At 39.9% G+C, this 23,242-nt stretch overlaps 1 protein-coding gene and 1 pseudogene across 5 annotated transcripts in view; one reads left to right on the top strand and one right to left on the bottom strand.

Moving 5' to 3' along the window:
- LOC139763153 (uncharacterized) overlaps positions 1-23,242 on the bottom strand; it is a 106,211-nt gene that overhangs the window by 42,608 nt on the left and 40,361 nt on the right. For 3 of the 5 annotated variants that reach the window (XM_071688859.1, XM_071688858.1, XM_071688857.1), the window contains exon 3: positions 1-2,037. This exon is cut by the window's left edge and continues 674 nt beyond it. In XM_071688859.1, the coding sequence (XP_071544960.1) occupies positions 1-1,904 (1,904 nt within the window). In that variant the 5' untranslated portion in view covers positions 1,905-2,037. Of the gene's footprint in view, positions 2,038-7,946; positions 9,525-23,242 lie in introns of those variants that run through there. The other 2 variants (XR_011716046.1, XR_011716045.1) reach the window with 1 other exon arrangement.
- Positions 6,509-7,774, top strand: LOC139763331 (putative nuclease HARBI1; annotated as a pseudogene).

The raw sequence follows: 23,242 nt of genomic DNA, 5'->3' as shown, positions 1-23,242 counted from the left end.
ACTGGCTGAGTGACCACTGTAGCAAGGTGGCTAGCGCAAGAATACTGCTGCTCTAACCTATGGCGGAAGCTGTGTGTTCTTGTGAGTCTCAACTGTTCTTTGGATAATTTTGTTGTGAAGAACGTGGACAACAGGTCTTCCTCAGCTTCATCTGGGAGTTTCAAACTTAGAAGCTTTCCCCAGAGTTTCCTGATAGTGTCAGTTTTCAGTTGAAACTCTCCTCTGCAGTGAGTCTCATAAGCTAACTCATCAAAATATTGTAGAAACTGTTGGCATATCCCTTTTGCCTCAGATATGGTCACACCTCTCTTAATCAGTCTCTCGATGACTTTGCCCGTAGTTAACTCACGAAATGTTGTGAAGAGCGCTGTCATGGAGGTGAAGGCGTTCATCTTTTCCGGACTTTCGACCCACAAAAGCACAGTTAAACTTAAGTTTAGAGGATTATGCAGTAAACTGCGCACCTCGTCAGTCATACCACGCACATAATCCATTAATTTCTCCGCTTCTTCCTGAACATTTTGGTTGCTGTCAAGTAAAACTTGTAGAAGTTTTGTAACGAATTCTGGCTGATGGTCCTTGTCAATTCCTAAGACTTGTAAAATTATTTTTATTTTCGTTTCAGACACTATTGTTACTAGCTCTCTTGCATTCATTGGTCTTGTTGTGACAAAAACCCTAATATGGTCTCCATTATAAGCTAGGATTTCATTCAAGAGCAATTTGGAGGAAGGGTTGATCTCATCATAGCCATCAACTATGATGATCAGTGACTGACTCATGACAATTTCTTTGAGACGATCAGAACCATAGAGTGCAGTCGAGCTGGGGCAGTAATTCCGGAGCAGGTCTTCTAGGCTTTCCGTGTTGGCGTCTCTACACTCTGTGTATAATATAAGAGGAACAGAAGAAAGTCCTTTAATTTCATGGGTTTTCTCTAGCCAGTGGTACATAACCAGTTTCATAAGGGTGGACTTCCCTGCTCCGCCTTCCCCCTGGACAATAACCAGTGTGGGTTTAGTACCATCTGGTCTCCTGACGGTCACCAGCTGGTCGTGGGTGATGATAACCCTCTTTCTACTCAGGCTCTGCATCTCGTTATCTTGTTGTAGTTCCATGGAGACAAACACCTCGTGTGGTTTAGCTTGGTGGCCATCCCGCAGCAGCCACGGGGCAGGCTGCACCTGACACAGATCCTCGTACGTGTTAGTAATTTCCCTCACAATCCTATCCAAAGCATCTCTTTCCTCATGTTCTCGACGTAGCTTTTCAATGTTCTTGAGCTTCTGCCAATGCTCTGTGTTGGAAGGATCCAGATTGCTGATAATATTTGTATCCTGAATATTCTCTATCTTATGACAAATGGTTGAGGATAGCTGACTAAAGTCATCTTTAAATCGTCTTCCAGCTTCAAGTAACATTGCTCTCACTAAATGCATCATATATACCATCCGTTCACTAAATTCTTGTTCTGACAGTTCTAGTGATTCATGAGATAACTTGTCACGCTCAGCTTTGAAGAAGTGAATTCCGTATTCTAGCTGCTGGGATTCATCTGTCCACACACTGTCATTATTGGCCAGGTCACAGATTCTACGATTACGCAATAATGTGTATAGTAATGTAATATCTTCCAGGGGCGTCTGGCCATCTAAAATCTGTCTCTGATATTCATAAAACTGCTTCTTGTACAGTCTCTCCTTTTTGGCATCAGTTAACGGCTTTTGGGATTCACCTTTATGATCTTCCTCCAAAAGCCTAAAGATGTGTTCTTTGATAGAGTTTTGACAGAGTTTTGTCTTATGGAAGATTAGCTGTAATATCTCTCGTCCACAGATGCTCAGTCCCTGGTAGTACCACAACCCACGCTGCTGTCTCACAGATATCCCTGGTCGGCCCATCATGTTTCTCAATCTTTGTACATCATTGATGCTCACGCGCACCAAAACTGTTAGTAACAAACAATTGTTCTCTTCTCAGACTTTCTTCCTTGCACATCACGTCTCTTCGTATGAAAGTCTTCCAGTAGACATATTCCTGAAAAAAGAGATCAATACTGTGACCTTATCAAATTTGATTTAGTATTTCCTAAAACACCACATGTAATTCAAGTGAAGGCTATAAACATAACAATCAAATGACAGACAAGTGACAGAACGAATAGTTAGTTGGAAGGAAGAGATACAGGAAGAAAACTTGGCTCTAAAGACCAAATACAAGAAGAAACTTGGCTTAAAAGACCAGATACAGGACGAAAACTTGGCTTTAAGGACCAGACACAAGAGGGAAAACTTGGCTCTAAGGACCAGATACAAGAAGCAAACTTGGCTCTATGGACCAGATACAGTACGAAAACTTGGCTTCAAGGACCAGATACAGGATGAAAACTTGGCTCTAAGAAGCAAATACAGAAAGAAAATTTGGCCATAATGACCAGATAAAGGAAGACAACTTGGCTCTAAGGACCTCATACAGGAAGAAAACTTGGCTCAAAGGACCAAATACAGGACGAAAGCTTGTCTCTAAGGACCAGATAAAGGGACAAGACTTGACCCTAAGGGCCAGATACAGGAAGAAAACTTGGCTCTAAGGACCAGATATAAGAAAAAACTGGATATAATGACCAGGTCCAGGAAGAAAACTTGGCTCTTAGAACCATATACAGGACCAAAACTTGGCTGTAAGGACCAGATACAGGAAGAAACATGGCGCTATGAACTAGATAGAGGAAGAAAACTTGGCTCTAATGACAGGATACAGAAGAAAACTTGGTTCTATGGAACAAATACAGGAGGAAAATTTAGCTCAAAGTACCAGATACAGGAAGAAAACATGGCTCTAAAGACCATATACAGGAAGAAACCTTGGCTCAAAAGACCAGATACAAGACGAAATCTTGGCTCTAAAGACCAGACACAGGATGAAAACTTGTCTCTAAGAGGCAAATACAGGAAGACAGCTTGGCTCTATGGACCAGATAAAAGAAGAGAAAATTTGCTGTAAGGACCACACACAGGAAAAAACTAGGCGCTAAGGACCAGACACAGGACGAAAACCTATCGCTAAGGACCAGATAGAGGAAGAAAAACTGACTCTAAGAACCATATACAGGAAGAAAACTTGGCTCTTAGGACCAGATATAAGAAGAAACATGGCCCTAATGAAAAGATACAGGACTAAAACTTGGCTCTAAGAACAAGATAGAGGAAGGAAACTTGGCTTTAAGGACAATATACAGAAAACAAACTTGGCTTTAACGACAATATACTTAGTTCTATGGAACAAATACATGACGAAAACTTAGCTCTAAGTACCAGATACAGGAACAAAACATGGCTCTAAGGATCATATACAGGACTAAAACGTGGCTCTAAGGACCAGATACAGGAACAAAACATGGCTCTAAGGACCAAATACAGGAAGAAAACTTGTCTCTAAGAACCACATGCAGAAAGAAAACTTGGCCCTAAGAACCAGAGACAGGACGAAAACTTGGCTCTTAGAAACATATACAAGAAGAAAACTATGCTCTAAGGACCAGATACAGGTAGAAAACTTCGTTCTAAAGACGAGGTACAGGAAGGAAACTTCGCTCTATGGAAAACATAAATAAGGAAAACTTGGCTTTTAGAAACATGCAGAAAGAAAACTTGGCTCTAAGAACCAGATACAGGAAGTAAATTTGGCTCTAAGGACCGCATACTGAAAGGAAACTTGACTTTAATGACCACATAAGGAAGAAACCACGGCTCTAAGGGCCAGATACAGGACTAAAACTTGACTCTAAGGACCACATAAGGAAGAAAAGACGGCTGTAAGTACCAGATACAGGAAGAAAACTTGGCTCTAAAGACCAGATACAGGAAGAAACTTAGCTTAAAAGACATGATACAGGACGAAAACTTGGCTTTAAGGACCATATACAAGAAGAAAACTTGGCTCTAAGGACTAGATACAGGAAGTACATTTGACTCTAAAGACAACATAGGGGAAGCAAACTTGGCTCTAAGGACAAGATGCAGAAAGAAAACTTGGCTCAATGGACCAGATGCAGGATGAAAACGTGGCTCTAAGAGGGAAATACAGGAAGAAAAATTTGGCTCTAAGAACCACTTAAAGGAAGACAACTTGGCTATAAGGACCACATACAGGGAGAAAACTTGGCTCTATGGACCAGATACAAGACGAAATTATTTCTAAGGACCAGGTAGAGGAAGAAAATTTGACGCTAAGGACCAAATACAGGAAGAAAACTTGGCTCTATGGACCAGATGCAGGACGAAAACTTGTTTCTAAGGACCAGATAGAGGAAGAAAATTTAACGTTAAGGACCAAATACAGGAAGAAGACTTGGCTCTATGGACCAAGTACAAGGAGAAAGCTTGGCTCTTAGAATCATGTACAGGAAGATATCTTGGCTCTAAAGATTAGATATAAAAAGAAAACTTTTCCCTAAGAACCAGATCTAAGGAGAAAACTTGGCTCTAACGACCAGACACAGGAACAAAGCATGGCTTTATGAACGTAGAGGAAGGAAAATTGGCTCTAAGGACTATATACAGGAAGAAACATGGCTCTAATGACAAGATATAGGAAGAAAATTTGGTCCTATGGAACAAATAGAGAACGAAAACTTAGCTCAAAGTACCAGATACATGAGGAAAAGATGGCTCTAAGGACCAGATACATGACGAAAACTTAGCTCTAAGGACCATCCACAGGAAAGGACCAGATAAAGGAAGAAAATCATATACTGGAAGAAAACCTGGCTCTAAGGACCAGATACAGTAAGAAACTTAGCTATAAGGACCAGATAAAGAAAGAAAACATGGCTCTATAAACTAGGTAGAGGAAGGAAGCTTGGCTCTAAGGACTATATGCATGAAGAAAACTTGGCTCTAATGACAAGATACAGGAAGAAAACTTGGTTCTATGGAACAAATACAGGACGAAAACGTAGCTCTAAGTACCAGAGACTCCTAGGAAGAAAACATGGCTCTGATGTCCAGATAGAATAAGAAAACGTGTCTCTAAGGGCCTCATGCAGGAAGAAAACTTGGCTCTAAAACCAGATAGGGAAAGAAAAATTGGCTCTAAAACCAAATACAGGACGAAAACCTGGCTCTTAGAAACAGATACAGGAAGAAAACATGGGTTTAAGGATAAGATACAGGAAGGAAACATCGTTCTAAGAACCAGATACAGGAAGGAAACTTCGCGCTAAGGACAACATACAGAAAGAAAACTTGGCTCTTAGAAACAAACATAGGATGAAAACTTGGCTCTATGGGCCAGATACAGGAAGTAAATTTGGCTCTAAGGGCCAGATACAGAAATGAAACTTGGCTCTATTGACCACATACAGGAAGAAAACTTTGCTCTAAGGACCAGATACAGAAAGAAAGCTTGGCTCTATGGACCAGATACAGGACGGAAACTTGGCTTTAAGGACCAGATACAAGAAGAAAACTAGGCTCTAAGAACCATCTAGAGGATATAAATTTGGCTTTAAGGATCAGATAAAGGAAGAAAACCATATACAGGAAGAAAAATTGGCTCTAAGGACCAGATACAAGAAGAAAACTTGGCTCTTAGGACCAGATACAGGAAGAAAACTTGACTCTAACAACCATCAACAGGAAGCAAATTTGGCTATAAGGACCAGATACTGGAAGAAAACTTAGCCCTAAGGAACAGATACAGGAAGGAAACTTGGCTCTAAAGACCACATACAGGAAAAAACTTGGCTTTAACGACCAGATACAGGAAGAAACTTGGCTCAAAAGACCAGGGGCCGTATGCAGAAAACTTCTTAGAATGCTTAAGTATGCTTAACCCGATATTTTACTTAACTTTAAGAATTTTGCTAAGCATGTTTCTGAAAGCTGCCCTACGCTTAAGTATTTGCTTAGAAGACGACAAATATTTTGAAACAAACTGCATTTCGTACTTCTTAAATCTTATGCTTAAGTTTTGCTAAGCATCGTGCTTAGTCCTTTTCTGTGTGGCACTTAAGTCACTTGCTCAGCTAAGCATAAAAATAAGCAGAAATCTACGAATTTTTCTGCATACGACCCCAGATACAGAACGAAAACTTGGGTTTAAGGACCACATACAAGAAGAAAACTTGGCAGTAAGAACCAGATGCAGGAAGTATACTTGGCTCTAATGACCACATGCGGGAAGAAAACGTTGCTATAAGGATCTGATACAAAAAGAAATCTTGGCTCTATGGACCAGGTGCCGTATGCAGAAAACTTCTTAGAATGCTTAAGTATGCTTAACCCCAAAGAATCTTACTTAAATTTAAGAATTTTGCTAAGCACGTTTTTAAAACTGCCCTATGCTTAAGTATTTGCTTAGCAGACGACAAATTTAAGAAACCTCGGGAGCACTCTTAAGCAGTTAAGAATTTGCTTAGCAATGTAAACATGATCGTACGACAAGAGAGACTTGTTCAACTGAAAACTTTTTAGGCCCCGTCAAGATGTTCTGCTGGTGTGTTTGATGATGCGGAACTTATCAAAAGATATCGACTTGATCGTGCAGGAATACAGTTTGTCACAGAATTAGTGAGAAATAAGATAGAAAGTCCTACAGCGAGGAACATGGCTATCACGCCAGAACTGAAAGGGATAATAACCTTACGCTATCTTGCTACTGGAAAAATGCAGTTGTACAGTGGTGATGATTTTGGACCAACACAACCTACTGTAAGTAGGGTTATTGCACAGTCTTTGCAAGCTCTAAGCTCCCCAGAAATTGATCGGCGTTTTATTAAGTTTCCCACAGATGTTAGGGAGATAAAAGCAAAACAGGAAGAATTTATGCAAATTGCAGGCTTTCCTGGTGTTGTGGGTGTTATGGATGGCACTCATGTAAGAATAGTGGCACCCTCAGTGAATGAAGAACATTATGTAGATAGGAAAAATTACCATAGCATAAACACATAGATAGTTTTTGATGCCAAGTACAAATAATCAACATCGTTGCAAACTGGCCAGGATCAACACATGATTCGAGAATTCTTCACCAAAGTGGCCTGAGAAGATTATATGAAAACTATCATGTACCACCAAGTTGTCATCCTATTACTGATAGTGGTTGCCCTTGTAAGCGTTGGCTTTTGACCCCTTACCTACGACCTGAAGATGATGCTCAGAAAGCTTATAACAGGTAACATAGAACGCTTTGCTGGATGTTTACGTGAGACAAAATATCAGTATTATTTACATTTCCACATAGGCTATAGAGGAAACAGGCCAGGTTTCATATCTCTTGCAACTTCCACAATCCAAAATTGGCCTAACCTAACCTAATCCAGGATGCAAAAGATTTTTGGATTATGAGAAAAGCTTGACTGTTAGCCTAGGTGTAACATCCAAACTCAGATTTGTGTATAATACGTTTCTTGTAGCACAGGGCACACAAGAAAACTAGGTGTATTGTGGAAAGGGGGATTGGTCAGCTGAAACGAAGATGGCATGTTTTGCATAGAGAAGTCAGGGTCAAGCCAGAAAAGGTCTGTCAAATAATCATGACCTGTGCTGTTCTCCATAATATATGTAAAGAGAGAAATTTTCACCTTCCAAATGAAAATGACCTCGACATTGTACTTGGACATAATTTGGATGCAGCAGCAGCACCCTTTAATCACTTATACCCAGGAGATGGACCTCAAGAAGGTCTGCGTTACAGAGACTACTTTGCCAATTTCATTTCATGGCAGTACAGTGATTTAGTACCATGCATACTTTTTCAGATTAAAGACTAAGTGAAGAATGTACATTGCTGGCAGAATTTCAGTATGCTAACAATTATCATACGGTGTATATTTCTTATTTTGATAAATCATACAAACTCCTCAAATGTTTTAAAACCATATCTTACTTTGTCATAAAAATCAGTAGATTTTCACAAGTGGTTTTTTACCTGGAAAATCAAACAGCTGACTGTAAACATTTATTTCCAGTAAAGAAATACATTAACTTGCTCACACAGTAGCATTTGGAGAGAAAAGACTAACAGCAAATCATAAGTGAATTCTTAGAGGCGTTAAACAGTTTTGTTTCAAAGAAAAAATATACTATTATTTGTCGGGAACTTTAACTACAAGGGAGTAGATTGGGAAGTAATGAACACAGGAACTAATGAGACTTCTTTGGGTAACACATTGATGGTTGGGTGTTGGATAATATGTTAAGTCAGCAAGCGATATAATTAAAGGTGGTTATAAACCATCAAGATTAAACTTGGTTGTCACCAAGGATCTTGATGATATACTAAACATAAGAGTATTTGTGTCCAATGGGGAAGAGTGATCAGTGGAGGTAAGAGCGGGAGGTCCAAAGTGAGGGATGAAACTTACAGAGTAGATACTACTATGGAAGAGCAAACTAGAAAAAAAATGGGTCTCGAATACTTTGATGGGATCAACTGGATTTAGATGGAAATACTGCAAGGTAACCAGAAAAAACTAAGAATTTTGATGTTGTATAAGGAAGGCGTTCATAGGTATGTCCCTAAGTTCTCTGAAAGGATTAGAAAAAAATCAATTCTGAATAAGACAAAGGAAGACAAGGACCTGAGGGTGGTTATACAGGATGATGTACACCAGAAAAGCATATAAACAAGATTAATGGAGGGTTAATATAGATTAATGACAAACAAAAGAGTGGCTTTTATCATATGGAGGAGGAAATGCAAGGTAAATGAAATTAGGTAAACACAATAAACCTGAATGGAAATTTCTTTTTTTCAAATATTTCATACACTACTCATTAGTTCTGCTAAATTATCACCCTTTGAAGTTTTTCCTAGCCTAACTTGTACTGGAGCACCATTACATTAAATGAAATTATATAAGTAGAAAGTACATACTTAGATGAAACTATAACAATGTAATTATATGAACCTACGATTATCTAACTAAAAGATAACATAAAAAGAAGCACCACTGTTGAAGTTAAAGGTCACAAAGCCAAGAAATTGCAAATTTAAATGTCATACACTACTCCATACTAATGGAAAGGGGTAAATATGAAACTAAACCAAAACAATTAGAACATATCAGATTTGACTCAAAAATGCTATATGTTTCATAGACTGCAGAAGAGATTAAAATTTTCATACATCAGGCAGAAGCAAAAATTCTTGCAATAATATTTTGCTGGACCATGCCTATATTTTAAGTGCACTTTTCCTTCATCTCATGGTATTTCTTAAGTTGCACTTTTGCCAGTTCAATTTTGGTTTTCTGCGGCTCCATTTGTGCTCTTGCAGCTTCCATTTGTGCTCTGGCAGCTTCCATTTGTGCTCTGGCAACTTCCACTTGTGCTCTGGCAACTTCCATTTGTGCACTATGGAATTTAACAGTATTCTGCAGTTCTTCGATTTCTAGGTCTATTACTTTTTCTGTGATTGGTTGTCCCTAGTCTACAGACGTAGGCCTATGGATCAGCGTTGAACCTGAAGGTAGGGATTCTTGTGACGACTGAGGAGGAGGTATCATAATGGTGCATGTCCTGTGAGATATAGAAATGAATCCAGGTTAACTATAAAACATAAGTTTAAAACTTTGGCTGTGATTTGAACTAAATTGTAATCTGATTTGACTTTTTAAACATTAATTCTTTCTATAATACTCTTAATAAAATCCTAGCCTAGTTATATGAAATCTTTAATACTTTCTATAGTGATATTAATAAAATCTTGACTAGCCTAGTAATATGTAAAGAAAACTTTAATACTTTCTATAATACTATCAATAAAATCTTGAGTAGCCTAGCTATATGGAAAGAAAACTTTAATACTTTCTATAATACTATTGATAAAATCTTGACTAGCCTAGTGATATGGAAAGAAAACTTTACTACTTTCTATAATACTATTAATAAAATCTTGATTAGCCTAGTTATATGAAAAGAAAACTTTAATATTTTCTATATTACTATTAACAAAATCTTGACTAGCCTAGTTATATGAAATCTTTAATACTTTCTATAATGATATTAATAAAATCTTGACTAGCCTAGTAATATGGAAAGAAAACTTTACTACTTTCTATAATACTATTAATAAAATCTTGATTAGCCTAGTTATATGAAAAGAAAACTTTAATACTATTAAAGAAAACTTTAATACTATTAATAAAATCTTGACTAGCCTAGTGATATGAAAGATTCACATGTACATTCAAATTTCATCATCATAAATGGTTACTCGTGGTGAACAAAGAAAATATGATATATACAGAATGGTAAGCTATTGGTATCCTCACAGAAATCATCAGTCACAGAATCGTAGCTAATATACCCTGAAATTCTGATGATGCTCGGGTTATCAGGACCGATAATGTCTGCTACTGCATCTGACAAAGGATCAAGCAGAGGCTTATCGCTTGGTGGACCACCACCTGTTACAATACATACTGTGATGAAGTGCACAAACATTGTATGACAATAACTTAGCCCAGCCTATGTACGTTCTTCATACGGCTTAGCTTAGGCCTAGCCTATTGCAGATTGAGACCATGAAATCTATGAAACTGTCTTATTTCCATTTTTGCTCCATAAAGAGTGACCTAGGTCATCCACTTTGGAAAGCATTACCCTCAAGCCACCTACAAAATGGGTATAGTTTCATAAGTTACCTACCTGCTTTATAGAAGAGCCTCCTCTGAGTAGCAATCCGATTCTTGACTGAGGATATGATGTTGTGATACCTCTTCTGAACTTGCTCCACAGTTCTTCACACGCAGGAAAAAGCTACATTTATCTGCTGTGTAATGTTCTGCCATGTTTCCACTTTTGTTCTGGACGTAACCCCAACAGAAAATTTACCACGTACAATCTTCTTGTGTTGTTTGGTCAGAATCATTAAAAATAATGTTTCGTCCTCCGTTCAGTTTGAATTTCTCTTTCTCATGGACGCAGCAGATGCCATTATTATGAAGGAAAATGACGTTGTATTGATAACTCGGTTATCGTAGGTCTTAGAAGGAACCGCGTGTCTCTCTTGGATGAGTTTACGTTTCGCATCGTGTATATAGTCGCCATTCAGTGACAACAGTTGGAAAAAAGTAATAAATAGAAATCTTTTCTATTCACTTTCAACTTCAGTGTTTTGCTTGGTAATCTATATTTTCCTTATAGAAACGTTATCATAAGATAAAGTTAGTTATATCATTCAAAAAAACAGAAAAGAGTAAACCAATTTTTAACCTAAACTGCATTTCATACTTCTGAAATATTATGCTTGAGTTTTGCTAAGCATCGTGCTTAGTCCTTTTCTGTGTACAAAGGCAAAGGGGATAAGAGTGAGTGCTCAAATTACAGAGGTATAAGTTTGTTGAGTATTCCTGGTAAATTATATGGGAGGGTATTGATTGAGAGGGTGAAGGCATGTACAGAGCATCAGATTGGGGAAGAGCAGTGTGGTTTCAGAAGTGGTAGAGGATGTGTGGATCAGGTGTTTGCTTTGAAGAATGTATGTGAGAAATACTTAGAAAAGCAAATGGATTTGTATGTAGCATTTATGGATCTGGAGAAGGCATATGATAGAGTTGATAGAGATGCTCTGTGGAAGGTATTAAGAATATATGGTGTGGGAGGAAAGTTGTTAGAAGCAGTGAAAAGTTTTTATCGAGGATGTAAGGCATGTGTACGTGTAGGAAGAGAGGAAAGTGATTGGTTCTCAGTGAATGTAGGTTTGCGGCAGGGGTGTGTGATGTCTCCGTGGTTGTTTAATTTGTTTATGGATGGGGTTGTTAGGGAGGTAAATGCAAGAGTTTTGGAAAGAGGGGCAAGTATGAAGTCTGTTGGGGATGAGAGAGCTTGGGAAGTGAGTCAGTTGTTGTTCGCTGATGATACAGCGCTGGTGGCTGATTCATGTGAGAAACTGCAGAAGCTGGTGACTGAGTTTGGTAAAGTGTGTGGAAGAAGAAAGTTAAGAGTAAATGTGAATAAGAGCAAGGTTATTAGGTACAGTAGGGTTGAGGGTCAAGTCAATTGGGAAGTAAGTTTGAATGGAGAAAAACTGGAGGAAGTGAAGTGTTTTAGATATCTGGGAGTGGATCTGGCAGCGGATGGAACCATGGAAGCGGAAGTGGATCATAGGGTGGGGGAGGGGGCGAAAATTCTGGGGGCCTTGAAGAATGTGTGGAAGTCGAGAACATTATCTCGGAAAGCATAAATGGGTATGTTTGAAGGAATAGTGGTTCCAACAATGTTGTATGGTTGCGAGGCGTGGGCTATGGATAGAGTTGTGCGCAGGAGGATGGATGTGCTGGAAATGAGATGTTTGAGGACAATGTGTGGTGTGAGGTGGTTTGATCGAGTGAGTAACGTAAGGGTAAGAGAGATGTGTGGAAATAAAAAGAGCGTGGTTGAGAGAGCAGAAGAGGGTGTTTTGAAGTGGTTTGGGCACATGGAGAGAATGAGTGAGGAAAGATTGACCAAGAGGATATATGTGTCGGAGGTGGAGGGAACGAGGAGAAGAGGGAGACCAAATTGGAGGTGGAAAGATGGAGTGAAAAAGATTTTGTGTGATCGGGGCCTGAACATGCAGGAGGGTGAAAGGAGGGCAAGGAATAGAGTGAATTGGAGCGATGTGGTATACCGGGGTTGACGTGCTGTCAGTGGATTGAATCAGGGCATGTGAAGCGTCTGGGGTAAACTATGGAAAGTTCTTTGGGGCCTGGATGTGGAAAGGGAGCTCTGGTTTCGGGCATTATTGCATGACAGCTAGAGACTGACTATGAACGAATGGAGCCTTCGTTGTCTTTTCCAAGCGCCAACTCGCACACATGAGGGGGGAGGGGATGTTATTCCATGTGTGGCTAGGTGGCTATGGGAATGAATAAAGGCAGACAGTGTGAATTGTGTGCATGTGTCTTTCCCGTGCCTGGCAATTAACACGTAATCCAATAACGGTCTCTGGCAATCTCTCCTACTTACATACGTATACATACATATATATATATATATATATATATATATATATATATATATATATATATATATATATATATACATATATATATATATTTATATATATATATATGTATATATATATATATATATATATATATATATATATATATATATATATATATATATATATATATATATATATATATATATATTTTTTTTTTGTATTTTTTTATTTTTTTTTGCTTTGTCGCTGTCTTCCGCGTTTGCGAGGTAGCGCAAGGAAACAGACGAAAGAAATGGCCCAACCCACCCCCATACACACGTATATACATACGTCCACACACGCAAATATACATACCTACACAGCTTTCCATGGTTTACCCCAGACGCTTCACATGCCCTGATTCAATCCACTGACAGCACGTCAACCCCGGTATACCACATCGATCCAATTCACTGTATTCCTTGCCCTCCTTTCACCCTCCTGCATGTTCAGGCCCCGATCACACAAAATCTTTTTCACTCATTCTTTCCACCTCCAATTTGATCTCCCGCTTCTCCTCGTTCCCTCCACCTCCGACACATATATCCTCTTGGTCAATCTTTCCTCACTCATTCTCTCCATGTGCCCAAACCATTTCAAAACACCCTCTTCTGCTCTCTCAATCACGCTCTTTTTATTTCCACACATCTCTCTTACCCTTACGTTACTTACTCGATCAAACCACCTCACACCACACATTGTCCTCAAATATCTCATTTCCAGCACATCCATCCTCCTGCGCACAACTCTATCCATAGCCCACGCCTCGCAACCATACAACATTGTTGGAACCACTATTCCTTCAAACATACCCATTTTTGCTTTCCGAGATAATGTTCTCGACTTCCACACATTCTTCAAGGCTCCCAGGATTTTCGCCCCCTCCCCCACCCTATGATCCAATTCCGCTTCCATGGTTCCATCCGATGCCAGATCCACTCCCAGATATCTAAAACACTTTACCTCCTCCAGTTTTTCTCCATTCAAACTTACCTCCCAATTGACTTGACCCTCAACCCTACTGTACCTAATAACCTTGCTCTTATTCACATTTACTCTTAACTTTCTTCTTTCACACACTTTACCAAACTCAGTCACCAGATTCTGCAGTTTCTCACATGAATCAGCCACCAGCGCTGTATCATCAGCGAACAACAACTGACTCACTTCCCAAGCTCTCTCATCCCCAACAGACTTCATACTTGCCCCTCTTTCCAAATCTCTTGCATTCACCTCCCTAACAACCCCATCCATAAACAAATTAAACAACCATGGAGACATCACACACCCCTGCCGCAAACCTACATTCACTGACAACCAATCACATTCCTCTCTTCCTACACGTACACATGCCTTAATTCTCGATAAAAACTTTTCACTGCTTCTAACAACTTGCCTCCCACACCATATATTGTTAATACCTTCCACAAAGCATCTCTATCAACTCTATCATATGCCTTCTCCAGATCCATAAATGCTACATACAAATCCATTTGCTTTTCTAAGTATTTCTCACATACATTCTTCAAAGCAAACACCTGATCAACACATCCTCTACCACTTCTGAAACCACACTGCTCTCCCCCAATCTGATGCTCTGTACATGCCTTCACCCTCTCAATCAATACCCTCCCATATAATTTACCAGGAATACTCAACAAACTTATACCTCTGTAATTTGAGCACTCACTCTTATCCCCTTTGCCTTTGTAAATTGGCACTATGCACGCATTCCGCCAATCCTCAGGCACCTCACCATGAGTCATACATACATTAAATAACCTTACCAACCAGTCAATAATATAGTCACCCCCTTTTTTAATAAATTCCACTGCAATACCATCCAAACCTGCTGCCTTGCCTGCTTTCATCTTCCGCAAAGCTTTTACTACCTCTTCTCTGTTTACCAAATCATTTTCCCTAACCCTCTCACTTTGCGCATCACCTCGACCAAAACACCCTATATCTGCCACTCTATCATCAAACACATTCAACAAACCTTCAAAATACTCACTCCATCTCCTTCTCACATCACCACTACTTGTTGTCACCTCCACATTTGCGCCCTTCACTGAAGTTCCCATATATATATATATATATATATATATATATATATATATATATATATATATATATATATATAGTTGTTAGAAGCAGTGAAAAGTTTTTATCGAGGATGTAAGGCATGTGTACGTGTAGGAAGAGAGGAAAGTGATTGGTTCTCAGTGAATGTAGGTTTGCGGCAGGGGTGTGTGATGTCTCCATGGTTGTTTAATTTGTTTATGGATGGGGTTGTTAGGGAGGGGAATGCAAGAGTTTTGGAAAGAGGGGCAAGTATGAAGTCTGTTGGGGATGAGAGAGCTTGGGAAGTGAGTCAGTTGTTGTTCGCTGATGATACAGCGCTGGTGACTGATTCATGTGAGAAACTGCAGAAGCTGGTGACTGTGTTTGGTAAAGTGTGTGAAAGAAGAAAGTTAAGAGTAAATGTGAATAAGAGCAAGGTTATTAGGTACAGTAGGGTTGAGGGTCAAGTCAATTGGGAAGTAAGTTTGAATGGAGAAAAACTGGAGGAAGTGAAGTGTTTTAGATATCTTGGAGTATATTTGGCAGCGGATGGAACCATGGAAGCGGAAGTGAGTCATAGGGTGTGGGAGGGAGCGAAAGTTCTGGGAGCGCCGAAAAATGTGTGGAAATCGAGAACGTTATCTCGGAAAGCAAAAATGGGTATGTTTGAAGGAATAGTGGTTCCAACAATGTTGTATGGTTGTGAGGTGTGGGCTATGGATAGAGTTGTGCGCAGGAGGATGGATGTGCTGGAAATGAGATGTTTGAGGACAATGTGTGGTGTGAGGTGGTTTGATCGAGTAAGTAACGTAAGGGTAAGAGAGATGTGTGGAAATAAAAAGAGCGTGGTTGAGAAAGCAGAAGAGGGTGTTTTGAAATGGTTTGGGCACATGGAGAGAATGAGTGAGGAAAGATTGACCAAGAGGATATATGTGTCGGAGGTGGATGGAACGAGGAGAAGTGGGAGACCAAATTGGAGGTGGAAAGATGGAGTGAAAAAGATTTTGTGTGATCGGGGCCTGAACATGCAGGAGGGTGAAAGGAGGGCAAGGAATAGAGTGAATTGGATCGATGTGGTATACCGGGGTTGACGTGCTGTCAGTGGATTGAATCAGGGCATGTGAAGCGTCTGGGGTAAACCATGGAAAGCTGTGTAGGTATGTATATTTGCGTGTGTGGACGTATGTATATACATGTGTATGGGGGTGGGTTGGACCATTTCTTTCGTCTGTTTCATTGCGCTACCTCGCAAACGCGGGAGACAGCGGCAAAAAAAAAAAAAAAAAAAAAATATATATATATATATATATATATATATATATATATATATATATATATATATATATATATATATATATATATATATATATTGTTATCCCTGGGGATAGGGGATTAAGAATACTTCCCACGTATTCCCTGCGTGTCGTAGAAGGCGACTAAAAGGGGAGGGAGCGGGGGACAGGAAATCTTCCCCTCTCGTTTTTTTTTTTTTTCTTTTTTTTTTAACTTTCCAAGAGAAGGAACAGAGAAGGGGGCCAGATGAGGATATTCCCTCAGAGGCCCAGTCCTCTGTTCTTAACGCTACCTTGCTAACGCGGGAAATGGCGAATAGTTTGAAAGAAAGAAAGAAAGAATATATATATATATATATATATATATATATATATATATATATATATATATGTATATTTTGAAATGTTTAGGATTGTATAAGTGCGTGTGTGAATGTTTATGTATATACATGTGTATGTGGATGGTTTTGGCCTTTCTTTATCTGTTTCCTTGTGCTGCCTCGCTAATGTGGGAGACAGCGACAAAGTATGATATAAAGTATGATATATATATATATATATATATATATATATATATATATATATATATATATATATATATATATATTTTTTTTTTTTTTTTTTTTTGCTTTGTCGCTGTCTCCCGCGTTTGCGAGGTAGCGCAAGGAAACAGACGAAAGAAATGGCCCAACCCAACCCCCATACACATGTATATACATACGTCCACACACGCAAATATACATACCTACACAGCTTTCCATGGTTTACCCCAGACGCTTCACATGCCTTGATTCAATCCACTGACAGCACGTCAACCCCGGTATACCACATCGCTCCAATTCACTCTATTCCTTGCCCTCCTTTCACCCTCCTGCATGTTCAGGCCCCGATCACACAAAATCTTTTTCACTCCATCTTTCCACCTCCAATTTGGTCTCCCTCTTCTCCTCGTTCCCTCCACCTCCGACACATATATTCTCTTGGTCAATCTTTCCTCACTCATTCTCTCCATGTGCCCGAACCATTTCAAAACACCCGTCTTCAGCTCTCTCAACCACGCTCTTTTTATTTCCACACATCTCTCTTACCCTTACGTTACTTACTCGATCAAACCACCTCACACCACATATTGTCCTCAAACATCTCATTTCCAGCACATCCATCCTCCTGCGCACAACTCTATCCATAGCCCACGCCTCGCAACCATACAACATTGTTGGAACCACTATTCCTTCAAACATACCCATTTTTGCTTTCCGAGATAATGTTCTCGACTTCCACACATTCTTCAAGGCTCCCAGAATTTTCGCCCCCTCCCCCACCCTATGATCCACTTCCGCTTCCATGGTTCCATCCGCTGCCAGATCCACTCCCAGATATCTAAAACACTTCACTTCCTCCAGTTTTTCTCCATTCAAACTCACCTCCCAATTGACTTGACCCTCAACCCTACTGTACCTAATAACCTTGCTCTTATTCACATTTACTCTTAACTTTCTTCTTTCACACACTTTACCAAACTCAGTCACCAGCTTCTGCAGTTTCTCACATGAATCAGCCACCAGCGGTGTATCATCAGCGAACAACAACTGACTCACTTCCCAAGCTCTCTCATCCACAACAGACTTCATACTTGCCCCTCTTTCCAAAACTCTTGCATTCACCTCCCTAACAACCCCATCCATAAACAAATTAAACAACCATGGAGACATCACACACCCCTGCCGCAAACCTACATTCACTGAGAACCAATCACTTTCCTCTCTTCCTACACGTACAGATGCCTTAAATCCTCGATAAAAACTTTTCACTGCTTCTAACAACTTGCCTCCCACACCATATATTCTTAATACCTTCCACAGAGCATCTCTATCAACTCTATCATATGCCTTCTCCAGATCCATAAATGCTACATACAAATCCATTTGCTTTTCTAAGTATTTCTCACATACATTCTTCAAAGCAAACACCTGATCCACACATCCTCTACCACTTCTGAAACCACACTGCTCTTCCCCAATCTGATGCTCTGTACATGCCTTCACCCTCTCAATCAATATCCTCCCATATAATTTACCAGGAATACTCAACAAACTTATACCTCTGTAATTTGAGCACTCACTCTTATCCTTTTGCCTTTGTAAAAGGCACCATGCACGCATTCCGCCAATCCTCAGGCACCTCACCATGAGTTATACATACATTAAATAACCTTACCAACCAGTCAACAATACAGTCAACCCCTTTTTCAATAAATTCCACTGCAATACCATCCAAACCTGCTGCCTTGCCGGCTTTCATCTTCCGCAAAGCTTTTACTACCTCTTCTCTGCTTACCAAATCATTTTCCCTAACCCTCTCACTTTGCACACCACCTCGACCAAAACACCCTATATCTGCCACTCTATCATCAAACACATTCAACAAACCTTCAAAATACTCACTCCATCTCCTTCTCACATCACCACTACTTGATATCACCTCCCCATTTGCGCCCTTCACTGAAGTTCCCATTTGCTCCCTTGTCTTACGCACTTTATTTACCTCCTTCCAGAACATCTTTTTATTCTCCCTAAAATTTAATGATACTCTCTCACCCCAACTCTCATTTGCCCTTTTTTCACCTCTTGCACCTTTCTCTTGACCTCCTGTCTCTTTCTTTTATACATCTACCACTCATTTGCATTTTTTCCCTGCAAAAATCGTCCAAATGCCTCTCTCTTCTCTTTCAGTAATACTCTTACTTCTTCATCCCACCACTCACTACCCTTTCTAATCAACCTACCTCCCACTCTTCTCATGCCACAAGCATCTTTTGCGCAATCCATCAATGATTCCCTAAATACATCCCATTCCTCCCCCACTCCCCTTACTTCCATTGTTCTCACCTTTTTCCATTCTGTACTCAGTCTCTCCTGGTACTTCCTCACACAAGTCTCCTTCCCAAGCTCACTTACTCTCACCACCCTCTTCACCCCAACATTCACTCTTCTTTTCTGAAAACCCATACAAATCTTCACCTTAGCCTCCACAAGATAATGATCAGACATCCCTCCAGTTGCACCTCTCAGCACATTAACATCCAAAAGTCTCTCTTTCGCGCGCCTGTCAATTAACACGTAATCCAATAACGCTCTCTGGCCATCTCTCCTACTTACATAAGTATACTTATGTATATCTCGCTTTTTAAACCAGGTATTCCCAATCATCAGTCCTTTTTCAGCATATAAATCTACAAGCTCTTCACCATTTCCATTTACAACACTGAACACCCCATGTATACCAATTATTCCCTCAACTGCCACATTACTCACCTTTGCATTCAAATCACCCATCACTATAACCCGGTCTCGTGCATCAAAACCACTAACACACTCATTCAGCTGCTCCCAAAACACTTGCCTCTCATGATCTTTCTTCTCATGCCCAGGTGCATATACACCAATAATCACCCATCTCTCTCCATCAACTTTGAATTTTACCCATATTAATCGAGAATTTACTTTCTTACATATATATATATATATATATATATATATATATATATATATATATATATATATATATATATATATATATATATATATATATATATATCCCTGGGGATAGGGGAGAAAGAATACTTCCCACGTATTCCCTGCGTGTCGTAGAAGGCGACTAAAAGGGGAGGGAGCGGGGGGCTGGAAATCCTCCCCGCTCATTTTTTTTTTTTTTTTTTTTTTTTTTTCCAAAAGAAGGAACAGAGAATTGGGCCAGGTGAGGGTATTCCCTCAAGGCCCAGTCCTCTGTTCTTAAAGCTACCTCGCTAATGCGGGAAATGGCGAATAGTTTGAAAGAAAGAAAGAAAGAATATATATATATATATATATATATATATATATATATATATATATATATATATATATATATATATATATATATGTGGTATACCGGGGTTGACGTGCTGTCAGTGGATTAAATCAGGGCATGTGAAGCGTCTGGGGTAAACCATGGAAAGCTGTGTAGGTATGTATATTTGCGTGCGTGGACGTATGTATATACATGTGTATGGGGGGGGGGGGTTGGGCCATTTCTTTCGTCTGTTTCCTTGTGCTACCTCGCAAACGCGGGAGACAGCGACAAAGTATAATAAAAAAATAAAAAAAAATAAAAATATGTATATATATATATATATATATATATATATATATATATATATATATATATATACGTATGTAAGTAGGAGAGATGGCCAGAGAGCGTTATTGGATTACGTGTTAATTGACAGGCGCGCGAAAGAGAGACTTTTGGATGTTAATGTGCTGAGAGGTGCAACTGGAGGTATGTCTGATCATTATCTTGTGGAGGCTAAGGTGAAGATTTATATGGGTTTTCAGAAAAGAAGAGTGAATGTTGGGGTGAAGAGGGTGGTGAGAGTAAGTGAGCTTGGGAAGGAGACTTGTGTGAGGAAGTACCAGGAGAGACTGAGTACAGAATGGAAAAAGGTGAGAACAATGGAAGTAAGGGGAGTGGGGGAGGAATGGGATGTATTTAGGGAATCAGTGATGGAGTGCGCAAAGGATGCTTGTGGAATGAGAAGAGTGGGAGGTGGGTTGATTAGAAAGGGTAGTGAGTGGTGGGATGAAGAAGTAAGATTATTAGTGAAATAGAAGAGAGAGGCATTTGGACGATTTTTGCAGGGAAAAAATGCAATTGAGTGGGAGAAGTATAAAAGAAAGAGACAGGAGGTCAAGAGAAAGGTGCAAGAGATGAAAAAGAGGGCAAATGAGAGTTGGGGTGAGAGAGTATCATTAAATTTTAGGGAGAATAAAAAGATGTTCTGGAAGGAGGTAAATAAAGTGCGTAAGACAAGGGAGCAAATGGGGACTTCAGTGAAGGGCGCAAATGGGAAGGTGATAACAAGTAGTGGAGATGTGAGAAGGAGATGGAGTGAGTATTTTGAAGGTTTGTTGAATGTGTTTGATGATAGTGTGGCAGATATAGTGTGTTTTGGTCGAGGTGGTGTGCAAAGTGAGAGGGTTAGGGAAAATAATTTGGTAAACAGAGAAGAGGTAGTAAAAGCTTTGCGTAAGATGAAAGCCGGCAAGGCAGCAGGTTTGGATGGTATTGCAGTGGAACTTTATTAAAAAGGGGGGTGACTGTATTATTGACTGGTTGGTAAGGTTATTTAATGTATGTATGACTCATGGTGAGGTGCCTGAGGATTGGCGAAATGCGTGAATACTGCCATTGTTAAAAGGAAAAGGCGATAAGAGTGAGTGCTCAAATTACAGAGGTATAAGTTTGTTGAGTATTCCTGGTAAATTATATGGGAGGGTATTGATTGAGAGGGTGAAGGCATGTACAGAGCATCAGATTGGGGAAGAGCAGTGTGGTTTCAGAAGTGGTAGAGGATGTGTGGATCAGGTGTTTGCTTTGAAGAATGTATGTGAGAAATACTTAGAAAAGCAAATGGATTTGTATGTAGCATTTATGGATCTGGAGAATGCATATGATAGAGTTGATGGAGATACTCTGTGGAAGGCATTAACAATATATGGTGTGGGAGGCAAGTTGTTAGAAGCAGTGAAAAGTTTTTATCGAGGATGTAAGGCATGTGTACGTGTAGGAAGAGAGGAAAGTGATTGGTTCTCAGTGAATGTAGGTTTGCGGCAGGGGTGTGTGATGTCTCCATGGTTGTTTAATTTGTTTATGGATGGGGTTGTTAGAGAGGTGAATGCAAGAGTTTTGGAAAGAGGGGCAAGTATGAAGTCTGTTGTGGATGAGAGAGCTTGGGAAGTGAGTCAGTTGTTGTTCGCTGATGATACAGCGCTGGTGGCTTATTCATGTGAGAAACTGCAGAAGCTGGTGACTGAGTTTGGTAAAGTGTGTGAAAGAAGAAAGTTAAGAGTAAATGTGAATAAGAGCAAGGTAATTAGGTACAGTAGGGTTGAGGGTCAAGTCAATTGGGAAGTAAGTTTGAATGGAGAAAAACTGGAGGAAGTAAAGTGTTTTAGATATGTGGGAGTGGATCTGGCAGCGGATGGAACCATGGAAGCGGAAGTGGATCATAGTGTGGGGGAGGGGGCGAAAATCCTGGGAGCCTTGAAGAATGTGTGGAAGTCGAGAACATTATCTCGGAAAGCAAAAATGGGTATGTTTGAAGGAATAGTGGTTCCAACAATGTTGTATGGTTGCGAGGCGTGGGCTATGGATAAAGTTGTGCGCAGGAGGATGGATGTGCTGGAAATGAGATGTAGGAGGACAATGTGTGGTGTGAGGGGGTTTGATCGAGTAAGTAACGTAAGGGTAAGAGAGATGTGTGGAAATAAAAAGAGCGTGGTTGAGAGAGCAGAAGAGGGTGTTTTGAAATGGTTTGGGCACATGGAGAGAATGAGTGAGGAAAGATTGACCAAGAGGATATATGTGTCGGAGGTGGATGGAACGAGAAGTGGGAGACCAAATTGGAGGTGGAACGATGGAATGAAAAAGATTTTGTTTGATCGGGGCCTGAACATGCAGGAGGGTGAAAGAAGGGCAAGTAATAGAGTGAATTGGATCGATGTGGTATACCGGGGTTGACGTGCTGTCAGTGGATACAACAACCATACAACATTGTTGGAACCACTATTCCTTCAAACATACCCATTTTTGCTTTCCGAGATAATGTTCTCGACTTCCACACATTCTTCAAGGCTCCCAGGATTTTCGCCCCCTCCCCCACACTATGATCCACTTCCGCTTCCATGGTTCCATCCGCTGCCAGATCCACTCCCACATATCTAAAACACTTTACTTCCTCCAGTTTTTCTCCATTCAAACTTACCTCCCAATTGACTTGACCCTCAACCCTACTGTACCTAATTACCTTGCTCTTATTCACATTTACTCTTAACTTTCTTCTTTCACACACTTTACCAAACTCAGTCACC

This window comes from Panulirus ornatus, chromosome 46 (assembly GCF_036320965.1).
Source record: "Panulirus ornatus isolate Po-2019 chromosome 46, ASM3632096v1, whole genome shotgun sequence".
Lineage (NCBI taxonomy): Eukaryota > Metazoa > Arthropoda > Malacostraca > Decapoda > Palinuridae > Panulirus > Panulirus ornatus.
The sequence above is the reverse complement of the archived record's forward strand: the minus strand, read 5'-3'. Positions and strand labels throughout refer to the sequence as shown.